At 40.4% G+C, this 18,371-nt stretch overlaps 1 protein-coding gene across 1 annotated transcript in view; it reads left to right on the top strand.

The window, feature by feature from the left end:
• Positions 1 to 18,371, top strand: part of GLP1R (glucagon like peptide 1 receptor) — an 81,109-nt gene that overhangs the window by 45,615 nt on the left and 17,123 nt on the right. Inside the window, exons 4-7 of the mRNA XM_036380782.2 lie at positions 4,335 to 4,444; positions 6,970 to 7,076; positions 10,437 to 10,590; positions 12,041 to 12,200. Of these exons, the coding sequence (XP_036236675.1) occupies positions 4,335 to 4,444; positions 6,970 to 7,076; positions 10,437 to 10,590; positions 12,041 to 12,200 (531 nt within the window). The remainder of the gene's footprint in view (positions 1 to 4,334; positions 4,445 to 6,969; positions 7,077 to 10,436; positions 10,591 to 12,040; positions 12,201 to 18,371) is intronic.

Raw genomic sequence — 18,371 nt, 5'->3', positions numbered from 1 at the left:
AGTTTGTCTCAGTGTCTATTAATAACTGATTTTCTTTTCAGCAAGGGCATCACATGAAATTTGCAGGAAATGAGGTTCCTAGTAAACTTTGGAGCAGGCCCTCAGCAAGGACAGAATGTGTACATATACTATCCCTGTATCTGTTTTAGAAGGTTGAAGATCTCTGCCATCTTAAGCCATGACCACCTGTGCAGAGAGAGTCATAAAAAGTACATGTGAAAAAATTGTTTTAAAACATTTTTAGGTAGTTTTATTGCAAGCCACATGCTTTCCTCTGAGCAGAAAGAATGGTAAGACACTTGCAATTCTCAAGTCAAAACATTGATGATTAAAAGCTTGTGGATTCCTCGAATTTTGTTGGGCCTGCAACAAAGATGGGAATTTTGTATAAGAGAAGATTTAAAGTCTCCAGGGTTTTATCGGTTATTTCGAGAAACACCAGAGCAGAGTTGCTGGTGTTTTATTCTGTTCCTCGTGTCGCTGAGACAAGATTGGGGAAGAGCATTCAGCTCAAGTGAATCCCTTCTGAGCTGTTGGACATTAACAGCCTTTTTGTGTTTGGGCAGTAGCAGGTGGCTGCCTGTGACTGAGCCTGTTGCCCCAGGAGGAGTGGATGGAGGCTGTTTGCCTTCTGCTTCTGGGAAATGGAGAAAGTAGGAGTGACTGTGGGCCGATGCAATTTGGGAGGGTTCTGTTTCAGAGGCACACCTTTCCATGGGCATGCTGTGTGAAGTCTGGGCTCTGGGCAGTCTCCTCTGGGCAGCTTCTCTGACCGATCGCAGGCACTCGAAGGTGGCCGCACCCTGGGCTGGGTTTGCCTGGAGACCCTGCATGGTGCTGGTGCTGGATGGGCCAAGCTGCAAGGCATGCAGGGCCTCATGTGTGTGGTGTTTATTAATTTCTGAGCCCTTCTCAGCTCCACAGAGTGGTGCTGTGTGGGTAATGGGGAGTCTGACATATTACTGAAAGCATTCAATTTCCACAGCAGTGAGACGTGTTTGCACATTTCTGAGAGTAACTGGCTGCCTGCAGTGCATCAGCCCCGTGTTATTTTCATGTCCTGCATTCTGCACTCTCCCAGCTCTTTCATGAGCATTGTCCCATCTATCAACTAGCATCTCAATGGTGCCTCGAAGTGGAAATTTTTATAACATTATAAATGCGCTTTAAAACTTTAAAGCAAACATTAAAACCTTCTTTTTTTTGTAATATTTTGCTATCTCATGAACATTTTGGTTAATAAATTATTCTGTAGACCAGGTGTTTAGGCTCTCACTTTGTGATGTGCAGTCTCATCTATTTGGAATTTGTTTAATTTAGTCTTTTATATTTTAAGGCTCTTCCTGGGTACAGATAGCCCAGCTGGTCTTCAGTTGCCTCTGAGTCCTGCACTGGTCACCCCTGTTTTGGCAGTCAGTGAGTCTATGACAACCTGACACGGCTGGCATGTCACTACCTAGAAGTCTGTGAGAGCCATTCACTTTGAGTATTTGTGACCCCTAGGTGTGGCAGGAATGTTTCTGTCCAGTGTAATAGCATTACATTATTTTTATTTCATATCTAAATGAATTGCCATGTCTTTCTGTCTGATAGCAAATTGCATGTTTCATTTACAGTAAACCTTTCAATTTGCTAATATTTGCCAGCCTTCAGGATACACCAGATTTTCCTCTTCATTATTTAAAAAGTGTTATCAATAAAAAGAAAATTAAAGTGTGTCATGATGATTGGGAGGGAAAATAAATATATTGAAGCTAAGCATTCATTCCAATTAGACCTTGCCACTAAGAAATACTGGCAGAGGGGGGGAATTCACAAAGAATTTTAGAAAATGTGAAATAATATTGGGGTTTGGGGTTTTTTTTTTTGCTTGTTTTTTAATTAATTCTCCTTTAGCAGGGTGGGTTTTTTTCCCCTTGTGTTATTTTTTTTTCCAGGAATATGGTCAAATTTCTTGTTTTCTGGGATTCTTCCTCATAATAACTTTGTCTTGTAATGCTTGGTTATAGCTCATCTAATGACAGTCAGAAAAAATTTCCTAGTCCTATGATCCTCTGGACTTAAACCTCCTGGATTTTATTGGCTCCAAATATACAATATTTACTGATTCCTAGGGCTGCTTTTGCACAGGTGTTTTGAATGGCTTCCTTCAAGTTGCTGACCACTAATCCTAAGGGGGTTGGATGAGAGGGGGAATGATGTGTGAGATCCTTAATATATTCATAGAATCATGGAATGGTTGGGTTGGGAGGGACCTGAAAGATCATCTAGTTCCAACCACCATGCCCTGCACTGGGATGTCTTCCACTAGGCCAGGTTGCTCAAAGTCCCATCCAGCCTGGTCTTGAACTCTTCCAGGGATGTGGCATCCTCAGCCTCTCAGCATAACCTGTTGCAGGGACTCACCACCTTTACAGTAAAGAATTTCTTTCTAATATTTAATCTAAATTTACTCTGTAGCTTTCTTGTAGCCCCCTTCAGGAAGTGGAAGGCTGCTGTAGGGTTTCCCTAGAGCCTTTTCTTCTCCAGGCTGAAGCAAAAAAGCCATTGAGTACCTCACAGCCCTCTGCATGTCCTTTGCAGCCAGGTTTTCCCCTGTCCTTCCTGAGAGGATCCATGTTTTCTCTAGTCTGTCTTTTATTCCTGATGCTCCTAAATGAGCATTTTTATTACCCTTGCGCAACATCACAGCAATGTGCTGACCTAAAGAAGTGGTTGGCACTGGCAGTAGATAACGAAAGCAGGTGCAATTAGTGGCTGTGAATGTGTTGTGTTGCAGATGCTGTTGCTGAATCTCTCCTGGTTTCACAAGAACAGATACCCTTAATAGTAAGAAAAAACCTCCACAAGCATAGCCTAATTTTCATATCATCTTCATATTACCTTTTACTGGTATGTTCAGTATAGCAATTACAAAACCAAATAGACTGTGCCTACCACAAACATTATCAGCTACCATTCAGTATGCTCATTAAAAGTGGCTTATTAATATATTAATGTCTATATTTTTAAAACATTTATTACATATAGTACCTGCTAGTTGTCTGCTGCTGACAATTATCAAACAGATTACCAGTTGTCAGCTAACATGCAAACAACCTACTACTGGGTTGCTAGAATTCCAAATAGTTTTTAAAATTTTCCCATTGAACAGAAATGCCAAATTCTAATGATTCTAGTTTGCAGTAGTAAGGGAGCTGACAACAGGATAAGGTTGCAGCAGGAAAGACTGGGTTTGAGCAAAAGCTGTAATTGGAATTATTACATCAAATGTAGAACTGAATCCTCCTAACTCATCTTCTTATCCCCCAAGATATTGTAAGTGCATTTTTCCAAATGTTGTCTGTGTAGAGGCTAACCCTGGCTGAGGGATTGACCCAGCATTCCTTTTTGAGGAGTAGTTTCATTATACAGAATAGGTTGGTTTATTGGGTCAAAAATGTGATTAGTGAGAAACTTTATTTGCAAAGCAGCTCAAGGACACTTCCAGTTGCTTGTGTGTACAGCTGTCTAAGTTGTTAGATTTCCCCAGTTCTCCAGAAACTAGAGAGGGAGTTTCTTTTCATACACTGTGAATGAGTGCCGCTTTCCCTTTGCACTTTTTCTTTTGGTGCTTCCATGTGGCATAATTTTATTAGGAGCCATTGCAATTTACTTGCTTTTACAAGCTCAAGCAGCTTACTGCTTGAGAAAGGTGTTTAATTTATTGCTAATTTTGTTATTCAGAGAGGTAGGCAGAGGGAATAGAAAGAGTACATAGTTAGTTTAGGAAAAGATTTATGGCTACATTTGCCAGATGTAGCACAGATGTTTGTATAAGCATTTACATTTTGGGAAGCTTGTGTTAGTGTACCTGTTCTGAGTTTTCTCTGGGTCTGCATGCTTTCAGAAAAGAAAAAGCACATTTAGTCTTTTTGCACCTTCTTTTCTATGTAGAATCTGTAGCTGAAGCTTAAGATTCCTAGAATTTGTATGTTTCAGAATCTAATATTTTAGTGAGCTGGAATTTATGCACGTTGTAAAATCCACACAAAGATGGCAGCAATTATTTAGTCTCTAGTTACTGTGGAATGGTCAGCAACTGTCCTGGAACACGTCCTGGTGCCACCTGATACCTTGGCAGCTGCTCTGGGGCCCTGAGGACAAGCAGCAGAGTGTTGGGGGCAGGCAGGGTGTGGGTGCAGCACATCCCCTGCCATGCTGCAGCTTCCCCCTCCAGCCAGGAGAGCAGTGGGTGAGCAAGGAGGGCTGCATGGAGATGCTCTGTGAGCCTTGCCCCTCGGTCGAGTGGGCTCTCTCCCCACTGACCCTGTGGCTGGCTTTGCTCCTGGCAGTGCTGCATGGGCAGGTGTACCGCTTCTGCACCTCGGAGGGGACCTGGCTGCTCAAGGAGAATTCAACCCTGCCCTGGAGGAACCTGTCTGAGTGTGAGCCCTCTGACCAGGTAAGAGTTTTTCCCTTTTACCCCCCCTCTTGCTGCTGTTGTTCAGGACAAAGCAAAAGAGAAAAAATAGTTGTTGATGCCCACTGGTTTTTCTCCTGTCAGAGTAATCTTGACTGACTCACCTCAGTGAGCCTAATGCTGAGGGACATCAGGTCTCTCCCCTTTAACAAAGGGAACATGAAGGGTAGATGAGAGCACTTTTAAATGTGCGTGAGAGCCAAGAGAAGTGACTCAGGTCATCCCAGCTGTGGTGCAAGTTGAGCAAGGAGCTCAACTGCAGGAGTGACCTACTGTTATTCCTTTGCCTTTTTTCCATTGTCACGTCATTATAATAGTGACCATTTGTTCTGTCTGTCTTGTTAGCAGCTATTAAGGTGATTAAGATGAACTGAACTGAAGGATATTTGCTTTTTCACCTTTGGACATGGGGCAATACCTGCCTATTTTTTGGTTTAAGGTTTTTTTTTCTTTACACCTTCATTTTCTGTGGGCGATGGAATTAGGCTTGTCAGTGTTATTTTCTTGCCCTCATGCTTTTTACTCTGCAGGGAGCTGAGATGCCTGGCACTAAATGAAGGAGAGCACAGGGATTTTCAGAGGATTTTTGACAGCCATTGGCGTCAGCCAGTGCACTGTGTGCGTTCCCATGACACGTGATACCACTACTACTGTGAACCTCCCAGGGCGATGCTTTTCCTCACAGAAATTGAGTGCACTCTCTCTAGCCTGGAGTACTGGGAGCCAGTGCATTGCCTAGTCAAAACAGTTTGAGTTTATGGAAGTCCCAAGAGCTGCAGGATCTATACCCTCTGTGGTTTCCATTGCTCGATGCCTCATTCTTCAGAACGAATAAATGGCTACAGACTAGGAGGAGATTGGAAAAGAGAGAGTTTCTCTTCTCCAAATACCTGCATTTTAACCTTTTCCTTTGACTTGCAGCCTTACTCCTTGTCCCTTTTGTGTTCTGTGCTGTACCAGCAGAACATATTTGTCTTAATGCTATGTATAAGCCTGGTTGTTTCACTTCTCCTTGTTGGTAATTATGATTTCTTCCAGAGCTGTGTTGGGACATGCCAATGAGTGAGATACCTAATGGTAACACTTCTTCATTTGGCACCTGCCTCCAATTTTTCATGAACTGATCTGGATTCTGAAACCCTTTGTAGGTGGTGTCACTCCCTGAAATGTGAACAGCCATGTTTGGTTTTCCAGCTAATGTATATAAAGCCCCATAGTAACTTTGGTTTATGCATCTGGCATGTGGGAACAAGAAGTTGTTTTTATGAGTTTGTCATGTGTTATATTACAAATGTAACTAAAAGTTCCAAAGTGTTAGTGAATCTTTATAAATTTAGGTGTATGATATCATTTTCATCTATGTGCGTGTTTTAAATTGTTAGGTTTCAGTTGTTTGCTTAAGCTTTGATACTGAAGAGATTTTCCTTTAAAAGACATCCTTAATGCTTTAAAGCGTTAAGCTAGCAAATCTAAGGTACAGCCTTAAATCCTCCTGGCTGTCCAAAATGCATCTGAATAACTGTATCTAATTTATGAAGTACAAGGAATGGAATGTATTCCTTTGTATAGCACAGGTCTCAGGAGTCAGTTGCAGAGTTAGCAGCTTGAAGAAGGGAAATAAAATCCCTGACTCTATTTAGACAAAGATAAGTGCTTAGAGATGAACTAGAACTGTGAATATGAATGTGCCTTGGAGGGTGAGCAATAAGACTGTGTTAAAATTCAGAGCTGCCTGTACTTTTTCAAGTAATTCTCTTCTCTATAAGGATTTTGGCTGGAGTTTTCAAGCAAGGGTCTCAATAATCATGTTTTCATTGAATCTGAGGAGAGCTGCCACTGCTCTGGTCTGCAGCAGGTTGCTCCCTCTCAAACAGTGTGGTAACACCCAGGTCATGAGATGCTGTTGGGCTCTGGTTTGTTACCAGGAAGTTGCATAGTTGAGGCAGAACACAGATTATTTGGGGGCAGAAAAGGGTTTAACTATGTGAATGCAAGGCATGCTTTGCCTCAAAGTCATCAAATAAGACCTGCCTTGTTGCACTTCGAAGTGTAGATGAGGACCCTCCTCATTACCACAGAAAGGAGACTTGCTTGAAGTGCTCAAGTCTGAAAAGGTGAGATCTTCCATTTTTACTGCAGGTCTGAGTTGTGTCTGTGCTTCCTGCCATCAGTTTTAAGACTTGCTTGTGTGGTAATTTATGTCTCTCCAACTTTATTATGAAATAATGTCACATTATCTATTTTTCTAGCCAGGCTGCAAAACCCAACAATTTGAGCGAATACCTAGGAGCAGCTGAGGAATTAAGATTAAATTTTTATTTCTTTAGAGCATATGGAAAGTGGAAGACTGATATGACATGTGCATTTAAACTTGAAAGTAGGAGAATGATTTCTATTTATCATTAAGAAAGCTAGAAAGTAGCTGGGAGAAAAGAACTGAAGGCCATGAGTTCTCTCTTTTCCCCCTCCACTTTTTTGTTTTTCTTTTCTTCTTTATATGCTCTCAGGATGCACCAGAAGAACAGCTCCTGAACTTGTCCATCATATACACCATTGGATATGCTCTTTCCTTCTCTGCCCTTGTAATAGCAACTGCCATTCTTCTTGGATTCAGGTAACTGGCGAAGCTTTGAAGAGAGTGGACTAAAGGTTTTATGTTTTTCTATATGACAGTATCAGACTTTGACAGAAACATTTGATTTTTTTTTCCTTCCTTCCATCACCTCATTATTTCTCTATCTTTTGTTACTTCTGTGTTCCTTCCTAAAATAATTCCTTCTCAAAATGCAAGTAAAATTGCCAAATTTTTGCAGTTACCCATATGAACATGTAGAACAGGTACTTTCTATCAATTGGAATATTCTGTTAGGTAAGTTTTTATTTGAATGAAATTTCCATTGGAAGAGGTGGTAAAAGAGAGAGATGCAAGCATTCCTTCATGGTCTCACCTTGCAGATGAGGCACAAGTCTGAGATGGGCAAGGATATTTAGGAGAAAAATTTTCATCTTGCTTTGCTTGGAGTTACCCAGAGCACAAATCTCAGTCTGGCCTATATCCCAGTCTTCACATGCAAGATGTGCAGAAATGGATTTTTGACAAAATTTATAATTTTGGAGAACTTTCAGAAATTCTTATTTCTTTCACAATATGGAAGAGAGTCTAATTAGAAACTTGAAAAGTTTTTGAAATAAATTGCTGACAGCTGGCCACAGTGGTATACTGAGTTCATCCAGATTTGCACCTACAAATTCAACAGAGCATATAAAAATTTGCCCATGCCAAAGATACACTCTATGTGTTTGGTTAGAAAATGAATAAAAGCCAAAAACCCTCACCAGACCAAAACACAACTTTGGATTCTAATAGGGATCTTTTTTCTTTTTTTTTTCCCTCTGTAAATGCAAGAGATGTTTTGATTCCAGCCAGACTTTCCTTCAGTTTGGGGGTGCTGAGCACAGGCGACTGATACAGAGATGAGATCCTGTTCTGTTGTGGGAAGGAAGTCCCTCTGCCATGAAGCTGATCCCTACAGCCAGGTCCCATCCCTCTTATGTCCTGATGAGGCTGCCTCCTAAAAAAGTATAATGTTCATGTCCTGCTACTCCTATTTGAAGTCAAGTCAGGAACCTTCAGTGATCCTCTGATCCTTAAGAAACCTCCTTCCCTGACTGAAGAATTACCATTGCCAGTTATTGGTCATTTCCTTTGGTGCCTGCACTACACTTTTAGCAAGGCAGTCCCTTTCCTTTCTTCCCTTATGTATTTAAAAAGGTCAGTCATATCTTTTAACTTCTAATTTCCAAAACTAAAGTGATGCAAGCCTTCTCACATTGAGCCATGCTTTTTTAGCACTATATTATCCCTTCTCCTTTCAGTGGAGAAGCATAGGTGGGCAATAACCAGGAAGTTTTAAGATGACTGCAGAAATCCAGAGACATGCTCACCCTCTGTGAGTGCCATGTGATAATTATGATTTGTATGTGTTGTACCTGTGCAACTTTGGGACCTTTCTGAAGAAGCACCAGATGGTTTGAAGTCTCCAAATGTCTCCCAGGATAACTGTTTTCTCCTCATTTCACCTATCAGTGACACTCCTTGAGTAATCTTAGCAGCCCAAATGTAAAGGTCACAGAGCACAACCATGTACTTTTTGAAGGAAGGGAGAAAGGATGTTTTCTGGCAGGCAACAAAGAGCAAGTTTGTCACCAAGGACTGGTAGGAGAGAGGGAATTTTGATGTCCTGACTTTTGTGAGGTGATGCTTTAGCGTTTTTTCCTTCAACTATGAAGCAGGGACTGGAGAACTGTACAGGAGTGTGTGCTTCTCATTTTGAAAGTGAGATTCTAGGGACATCAGAGATACCAAGAGTCTTGTTAAAACTGTGCAATCAATCCATTTTGTGTTCTCCTGTCCAAGTTGTTTACCAGGAGACAACTTGGTCCTGGATCTCATGAAATATGAGACCTACCCTATGCAAATTGCAGTTTCTGGGTTCTGACTGGAGTCTCTGCCCGTTTCCCCAGAGCTGCTCAGCCTCAACAAATGGGGATCAAAATCTAATTCAATGACATGCAAATACTGATGGACCTCTTAGAGTTCTTAGACTAGAAAATAACCTTTATATTTGTCTTTAAAAGTGATACAGCAGAGGAAACAATATCTCTCTAGAGTCCTATTTTGGATCCTCTGAAAAAATGGAAGGAAAGTCTGTAATTTCAGTGGTGGAAGCTAAATTAGGCCCATAACTTCATGACTGAAACAATTTGAATAACTTTTTGCCTGTAGCAAAAATACTGAGTAACTACTTGCAACCTATTTTCTTCAATTGGCTAATTTACATAACTTTTTCAATCAGATTGAAATGTGTAGCAGTTCTGAAGGGTAGTAACAAATGAATTTTGAGTTTAAGGAACATAAATATTAATAATAGGTAAGTTTTGAAATAAATTGTGACTTAAAAGTGATACAAAAATTCTACCTGACCTATGACAAACAAGTTTTTCTTCAGTGCAAACCTCCAACTTTCAGACCAAGTCAGTTTTTCTACCAAAATTTATAGAGCTGTAAAAACCAGACAAATGAAGTATAAGTTCACTGGAAATTGTGCTGGAATAATTGCTGATTACCATATGTTACATCTGTCTTTTAGCATCTTAAAAATCATACCCAGTGTAACTTCCTTTTGGTAAAGCGTGTACCCTTGCACAGCTGGGAGAAAAATGTGAATAAGGCTGGTAAAATATTGGCAGTACTCTGCAATTGGATGCCATTTACATGACTGCAGTTTCTTTGCTATCCCTTAACATGCCTTTTTTTTGACAAGTAGCAATTTTATTGTCTTTGCAGCAGGCTGCTGAAACTCAAGAGGATTTTTCATTTGTTTTTTTGTTTTCAATTCTGAATGCAGAGATGAAAAATCTGTTCCTTTTACTTCTACAGAAAGTATTTACAATTCTCCCAGAAGGCAATTTGAATATAGATTTTTTTTTCTTGTTGTCAAAGGGTGATTTGCAGGTGGATGTTTTTTCATGGTGGGTTTGAGCTGCACTGCACACCAGTCCTGAGCTTTGCCAAGGTAAACTTGTGCAGTGACATTGGGGTCAATTCAAAGCAATTAGCTTCAGCATTATGTGGAACTTGACTTTTTCAGTCCTTTCAGATAAGGCTTCTGAAAATGACTTTATTTTCACACTTTTTAAGCTTTTGAAATATTTTTCTTTCCTTAACACACCTATTATTTTCCTTTCCCCAGACATTGGCTCTAGGGGCTAAAGTTTTGAATTGTGTGTTTTCCTTGATAGTATTTTCTTCCCAAAGACAGTTTGAAATCCCTACAGCCATTCTCAAGTTATGGGGTTTCCTCTGGTGCCTCCTGATTTCTTATAGGGCTCGTTGTTCCTTTTCTCAGTCCTGTGTCTGATGTTGCATCTTTTTTGCGGGTAGTGGATCGTGACTAGATTTTTCTTTTTACAGACATCTGCATTGCACGAGGAATTACATTCACCTGAATCTCTTCACCTCTTTTATCCTCCGGGCTATATCTGTTTTCATTAAAGACTCAGTGATGAAGTGGATGTACAGCACAGCCACACAAGAGTACCAGTGGGAAGGACTTATAGCCTTCCAGGTAAGGGCAGACACTGTGGTCATTCCTAGGATATTGGAGTCATCACTGTGGTGTGTCTGCAGGACAGCAGGTAGTGTAATTCTTTAGTTGATGGCATTACATGTTTCTCTACCTGGGGGAAGTTTGCCCCCACAAGACAGAGGAACAAGAAGCAGATCTTTTTGCATGCATATATATGAATGCATGCACCAATGCCCTTATCTTCTTTCTATGCTGCAGTTTCATTTCTTTCTAACAGTGACAAGAGGGCATTTATTCTCCTAAGCCAGCACTCTTTGTGATAGAAATGTCCATCTGGTCAGTTGGTTTTCCACCAGCTAAGTTGGTTGTTCCTGGTCATCTCTATATAGTCTCTTGATGACAGGAAAAAAAGGAAGCATCTGATTAAAATGCAAATTTGAAAACATTTAGAGAAGCTTTGGAGGAATAGGCTAATTAAATACTTCTAACTGATGAGAGAGGATAGACAACTCTTTTGTAAATAATGATGAAAGTGTGCCCTTCCCCCTTGGGATTTGGAATGCAAAATATACTTGACACCTCAAAGAAAAGTAGCTTTATTATCTGTATAGCTCTTGTGACTCTAAAACATGGGTACAGCATTTGTTGCTGCAGTACAGGGTTGGAGTGGTAAGGGGAAACTCTCCTGATGCATCCTTAGTGCCCATCATTTTCTGACACTGCCTAAGGCAGAAGTGCTAAAACAACTTAGTGAATCTCATGTGATGGTTGATTTTTTTCTCATCTGCAATTTATCAGTTACCAGAAAATAACATCGTGTCTTAAATGGCTTGGAAAAGTTCATATTGGATTGTCAGTCATTTTTGCTTTCCAAAAAGCCTTGACTTTGATTTTACACACAGTTTACTCAAGAGTGGTTTCATCAGGTCTGATGGATATATTAATTAAGTAATCATACTTATCTAAAGCCTTACTGATCATCTCTGTATTTTACCAGCTATAGGAGAATTTGCACTTAAATGGGGTGCACTGGGCAACATGGCTTTTCTATGAAAATATCCTTTGGCAAATAGTCAACTTTATGCCATCCACTCTTTTCTTTTTAACAGAGAAATTCTCAACTGCAAAATATAGTATCCAGGAAAGCGAAAGATTAACTGACTGTGGTTGATATAGTACCTTTCACTTGATCTTTTCATCTTTATTCAGGCTTTTGAAAATAAAATCAACTGTTTATCGAGGGAAAAATACAGAACAGGAGGAGTTTTTAAGGAGTTTTTTAAAGGAGTTGTGTTGTTGAAAGCCTCTGTCTGCTGTGCATAGAACCTATTCCTGGCTTCTGTCCATTCAGCAATAAAATATGTGATTAGTTTAGCAAGCTCCCTTTCTGAGGAGCAAGAGTAGTAAAGAGAACCAGTCTTTTGAGTTAGTATCCTTTTATTCTCAGTCCCTGTTGGGTTACTTTGGGCTGTGCTTTTTTCCATCGCAGGAATCGCTCAGCTGCCGTTTGGTCTTTGTGATGATGCAGTATTGTGTGGCTGCAAACTACTACTGGCTGCTGGTGGAAGGCATGTACCTGTACACACTGCTGGTGCTCTCTGTCTTCTCTGAGCAGAGGATTTTCCGCCTCTATCTCTGCATTGGCTGGGGTGAGTCGGTTTTTGCATTTGTCCTCCTGTGCCTGCGCTGGCAGAGGGGATTACAGCAGGGGAGGGATTACAGAGGGGATTACTTATGTGTCTGTCCTAGTGCTGCCCAGTTCAAGTCCTGCACTCTGCATTTTCTTTTTGTTCCTGATCCCTTACCTTGTTTGGGCTGGAGGGTGTGGTCACAGCTCCTGGATGCTCATGGCACAGAGGCTGTGGGACACTGCAGAAACTCACCAAATCAGTGCTAAAATACTTTTCCTTCAGGACATTACCTTCCCAGGACAGATCGTGTGAGGGTGGTTCCTGCTGGATGTGGACTTTTCTGGACTGCCCTGCTTCATCTCCTGAAAGTTTTTCATTGGATTTAAAGACATGTGAACTGCTTGTGGTGTAAAATAGCAAATATGCTGTGCATCTGGGCGAGGACAACAGTAGAGAAATGGTGACGGCATGGGAGGGGAGTGATGCAAAGGGGCAGGGAGGTGTCAGCTTGGCTAAGTGGGCAGAGCAGGTCAGATGGGGATTGTCTGCGAAAAAAGGGTCAGAGGTGCATGTGCCATGTGCCTGTGTGTGCACACATGGAAATCAAGGGTTGTGATGTCTTGAAATCAGCTGGTTGAGTAAGGGTCACCTTCTGTAGAAAGGGTAAAGCTTTGATTCTTTCACCATATAGTTCACCTGAAAATACATTACAGTTTGGGATTAATCCTGTTTTTAGAGTGATCTTGCATGTACTTTTACTGCATTCTCTCCCTCCCTCTTCTCTACCTCCCCTTTTGGTGGAATCTGGCCACTTTTGGAAAGATGAAAGTAAATACAAATAAATACTACAAGTGCTTTCACAGATGCTAGTTTGAACATTTAAATTGCTTTGACTTTCCTCCTCTCTCTATGGATTTCAATTGTGAATATTTTAGCAAATAAGTTCTCTGGAAAAATGCATATAAATGGCGTATTATTGTGAATTACCCAATTCTACGAAAACTTGATATATAATGAGAAAAGGTTTTCTGCTATATTGATAGGAATAAATTAATGCAAATAATAGCAGTTTCCTGCAGGAGGGTTTTATTTAAAGTTCTCTGTCTTCCATATTCTTTCATGTCAGGCATGCAGCAAAAGCAGCACCTTTTTGTTTACATTTGAACTATATGTTTTAATTTGACCCTCAATTTAATTTAAAAAAAGAGGGAGGGGGAGCTATCCTGAAGCACTGACTGAGGTCATGAAAGGAAATGGAAAAGAAATTAGAACAAAATTATATCTAGTCAAATCCTAAGGGGATTGTGTTTACTTACTGTAAGAAAGGGTTAGGCTGGTTTTGGTCTGCTGAATCACTTCTGTTTAGAGTTTGTCTCCTGCAAAGGCAGAAGATAGAAACAGATGATGTTAATTTGGTTTAGTTCGTTTTTTACAAAGGTGGTTTTGCTCTTGTATGTTGAATTTCTAGATGAGTTTGTGGAAATGAGCAGCAATGCAGGAACTTGGCACTAGATACATGGGTTTCATCCAAGCTTTCTAGAAAAGCTCTGTCTGTGCCATTCAGTCATTATCTGTACAATTTCTTGCTCTTCCACATGTGTCTGCATGTGCAAACCTTGCCAATGGTTCTCCACCTTCAAATGCAGAAACATCTGCTGTTTCAGTGCTCCCAGATTAGTTATGCCAGATAACAATTTCATCTCTAACCAGTGGAAAGATGCCAGAATTTTTCCTGATCTTTCTGCTTCTTCATTGGTGATTCCATTTTTTGGGTGCTCAAGTCCCTCACCAGGTGACTTTCTGCTGTATGCAACACTCAGAAGATTTTTATTTAATTTGATTTTTGAGCTGCCTCATAGCCTCAGTGTAATGCTGAGGCTTCAGAGAGAGAGACAGTAGGTTCCTGTTTGAACTGTTGTCCTGCTCTTTGAAATAGTCAATCAGCTGTAAAAATAAAGCTGGAACAAAAAATTAAATATTTATTTGATTGCCAGTGCTAATTTGATTCTCTGACCCTTTGTTCCATTAATGAATTGTCCTCTTACAGGATATCTTTTTAACTTTTTCATTTCTCATCGTTTGATTAATATTTATGTGTGAAAATTTCATGTTTGTATTGCTCAAAAACATAGTCACTTCATGTTGTTATTTCTTACAACTGTAACTTGTAAGAAATAATAGCACTGACCACTTCTTTTCTATTTTCAAATGAAAACTCTGCTTCAGACAAGGATGTAAAATAGATTTTGTGTCCAGACTGATCTTGGTAAGAAATGCATTTCAGGAATTCCTCTTAATCCTCTTCACTCTCTGTTTTCTAAATTAAAATTTTTCATGTTTTTCCTTTTTTTTGGAAGAAAAAAAATAATCTTCTCACATCTTCAGTGCTTTTACTCTTTTTACTTGTAGTCATATTTTTTTATAATTTCTTTCAGTTCCTCATGGCATCATTCTTGAATTCCTTCACCAATCAGTTGATCAAGTCAGAGCATCTTGGATGCTTTCTGAGAGAGAGAAGAATGGACTTTTTCTGACAGCAGTAGTGTCCTTCTGGTTTACGTGTCTGGTTTTCTCAGAGGTTGAACTTATCACATGTGGGATGTCAGGTTACAGCTAAAATACTGAAAACAGCCCTAAAATGCTCTATTCAGAATATGACCTTCTTTAAAGGTTTCAGCAGGATAGCAGTGCTCTGGTCCTTTAGAGACAAATCTGCCTCAGGAAGAATCTCTAATCAGCATGTGAAGATGAGGGGAGCCTCCTTGCTCCTCATATGTCTTTCCTGAAATTGCCTCCAGGTAAAGTGAGGTACATTACAAAGCTACAAATACAGTGTAAGAAGGGAAACTTGCTTGCATGTGGAGGTAAGGGAAGGATGATGGCATGGAATAGCACCACCTGGTGACACCTCTCTTGGGAATGTTCTGGGTTCCAGAGCAAACCTGAGCTTTTCTGATCTGTTACCAAAATATGTCAGACCTGTTAAATGAAGAGACTGATTTTTGCATGCTGCTATCAGGACATGGTAACTTCCAATAGAAGCTGCAGGAGTTTCTTGCCCCTCTCATTAGGGATAGTGGAGCATTCTGAAAATGCCAACCTGTACAGGTTTTCTCAACATTTTTTTCTCTTACCTACCCCATCCTTTTGCCATTCTGAAAAATGACTGTTTGACCAATTTTTTTTTTGTTTTGTTTTTCTTACTATACAGGCACCTGGCCAGGTGTAGAATATGTAAGCCAGAGTGAAACTAAGTAGGTTGTGCTGCTTATTTATGCAGTGGAATGTTAAGATGATGATTTGGCAGTTGCATTACTTTCTCATCATCCATAATATATATTGTTATTGCAGCCTATAATTCAGATGCCCAGTCATTTGAAGTTGAACTTTATTAGCTGAGCTGTCAGCAGGCTTATTTTCTAGTACACTTGACAGATTTCATAATTGCCATGTAGCGTTCAAAGATTTTGGGTCAGCTATGAACATGCAAGAATTAAGGTCACAGTTTATCATGATCAGGCTGTTGCAGTTTCTGGCATCTTCAGCAGTGATTCAGTACAGAAGAAAAAGTAGACATTGCCATTTCCAGAATTCAGAGACTTTTCTCTGGTCAGTTATTTCAGAAAAGATCCATCTCAAAGCTTTCTGTATGACAGAAAGCAAAACTTGAAAGATTTCAGACAACACCTTAAATAAATGCCTACTTTAAATAAGTGCAGTTTTTTTCTTGGGTATCTGATATACTTTGAATAGCAGCAGCAGGAGAAAGAAGTGTGAGACTGAAACTCAAATGCATCAAGTGTTATGTTGGAAGCCCAGGAGTGGAATACACCACCGATGCTGTTAATGAAGTGTAGTAATCTGTGGTGTTTATTCAGTGAGTTGTATTCAGTTTACTTCTACTGCCTGCTCAAACCAGACAGAGTTCTCTTGACTGTAACCAGAATAATATATGGGTTTTTGCCAGTTAATGTAGGCTAACTAAATATCAAGACTGTTAATTAGTCTTCAGAGAGTCTCAGTGATCCTTGCAAATGGCAGCTACTGCAAAGATGCTTCAGCTTTGCTCTTTTGCTGTGATGGAATGACCTCTACAGGGAATGTTCTTGGGGCAATCTCCTCTTTAGATCTTCACTAGAGCTTTGGCAAACTGCATGTGTTCCCATCTGCTGAGGCTATGTCCCAGACAGTTTCCAGAGCAGTCAATTTCTCAGGACAAGGCTTTGTGAATTTGGCAAATGTCAGGTAGTATCCATGCAGTAAGGTTTGAACATTAGTGGAAATTCATGTGTGCACTGTTAAGTCTTGGTGTCTCAGACTAAAATATGCACTGCCAGCATGGAAAATAGTGTGACTGATGGTGCTGTAATACCAAGACACCAGTGGTGTGCATCACAAGTGGGAGTGGGCAGAGAATGTTGAAGAAGTTGCTTTATACTTGCTGCCTATTAATTTGTATAATATTTGCATAGCTGATGCAATTCTGTTGTATCAGCCTCACTCTAGTTTGGCTCTTTTGAAATATAGTATTAATAATAGGTTCTTGATTTAAATGTCAAGTGATTTGATTAAACATGGAGAGATTTCTGGTGTGTCCAGAAGACTGAAATATCCATAAATCATTATTGTTATCACTTGATCTATCAAATGATATATCCACTGACATACAGCCTTTGTGCTGTCAGTGTTTGTGTCTTATCCTGAAAGTTTCATATTAAGATGTCTTAATGCTCAGCAAAGTCAAGAAAGAAGTAATTCAAACTATAATTCATTTCTGTGAATCAAAGTCTCATTCGATTTTGAAGTGATGTGCAGTGAGCCTGTTCTTAATCTCTCTATATGACTATAAAGGCAGCATACAGTTTTTGGTAACTTTGCTCCCAAAATAATGTGTATTCTCAATATCAAGTAAATCCATGGAACATGATAGCTATTTGCCCAAATAATCTCTACTCAGTTCATTATCTTTGCTATTATTCTAATTATTGGTATTTTTCCATGCTGCTCTTTGTTCTGCCTCTTTCTTTTTTTTTAATAACTGATTAAGGAGAATAATATTATTCTGTGTCTGTAGTGTTTAGCTGTTCTAATAGCAGAGAAATTCTACAGTACAACAAAAGTGAAGGTTTTTTACTGAAAACACCCAATGAAGTTACTGCTTGAGGTATTCAGACTGTGGGGGATGACCAGTTTCCCTATGACTTCTGCTGCCACCAGCTGTGGATTTGCCCTGTCCAGAATTTACTGCTGCAGCCTGACTTTACTGGTTCTTAAGAATAAAGTAACAAAGTATGCTAAATGTTGCTCTTTCTATACAATGCACATGCAGCATCAGACACTGTCCAAGGAGAAATGAGACCATCTTGATCTGTCCTTAAGCAGAAATTTCTCATCCTGCCTTTTGAGTCACAACCTGCTTTCCTTCCTTGTGTGCATTTTTATCATTCTCTGTACTGAGTATTGGTTGGTAGGTGCACTTTAAAATTATTTTTAATGACCTAGGCTCTTCATAAAGGAAAGAAGTTAATTAGAGAGCCTTTGATACTGTAAAGCAGGTAATGAGTGCCAGCCTACCTGGCTTGTGCCTGCCCTTTCCAGCCCAGATGTGCTGTCAGGTGAGGGCAGGGCCAGCCTCTCCTCACTGCCAGCTTCCTCTGCTGTCTTTGCTGCAGCCACTCGAGTCCACACCAGTACCACAGCCAGAACTGGCACTTCTCTGTGGGGGAGGACACTTTCTGGGGGTGCCCACCCTCCCTATGCCATGGGGGCCATGCGGGGCTGGGTGTGCTCCAGCCTCGACACCAGTACACAGCCTGAACTTGGTCCTGCTTGAATACAGACCCACAAGCAGAAATTCAGACACAAAGGTTTTGGTCAGAACCTCTCAAGCATGAGTACAGAGCACCCTTCTCAAGCATGAGTACAGAGGCTAGTAGAGCTTCCAAAAATTTAATTCCCTTGGCCTGTCTGTGAAAATATCCACAGAAGAAGTGGTGAATGCCTGTTATGGGGCACTTATGATGTTCATTTTTCGTGCCTGTTGAGAGCTAGGTGGGAGCCCACTGTTCATGGCAATCTGTATTGGACAGGAGCTGCAACCCTGACACCAGTTAATTATGTTGCTCATCATTATGGGGGGAGGCAGAGGGAGTTGTCCTTCTCTCACTTTTTTCCCAGTCTCAATGTCAA

This window comes from Molothrus ater, chromosome 3 (genome assembly GCF_012460135.2).
Source record: "Molothrus ater isolate BHLD 08-10-18 breed brown headed cowbird chromosome 3, BPBGC_Mater_1.1, whole genome shotgun sequence".
NCBI lineage: Eukaryota > Metazoa > Chordata > Aves > Passeriformes > Icteridae > Molothrus > Molothrus ater.
Note: the sequence above shows the minus strand (reverse complement) of the source record. Positions and strands in the feature narration are given on the sequence as shown.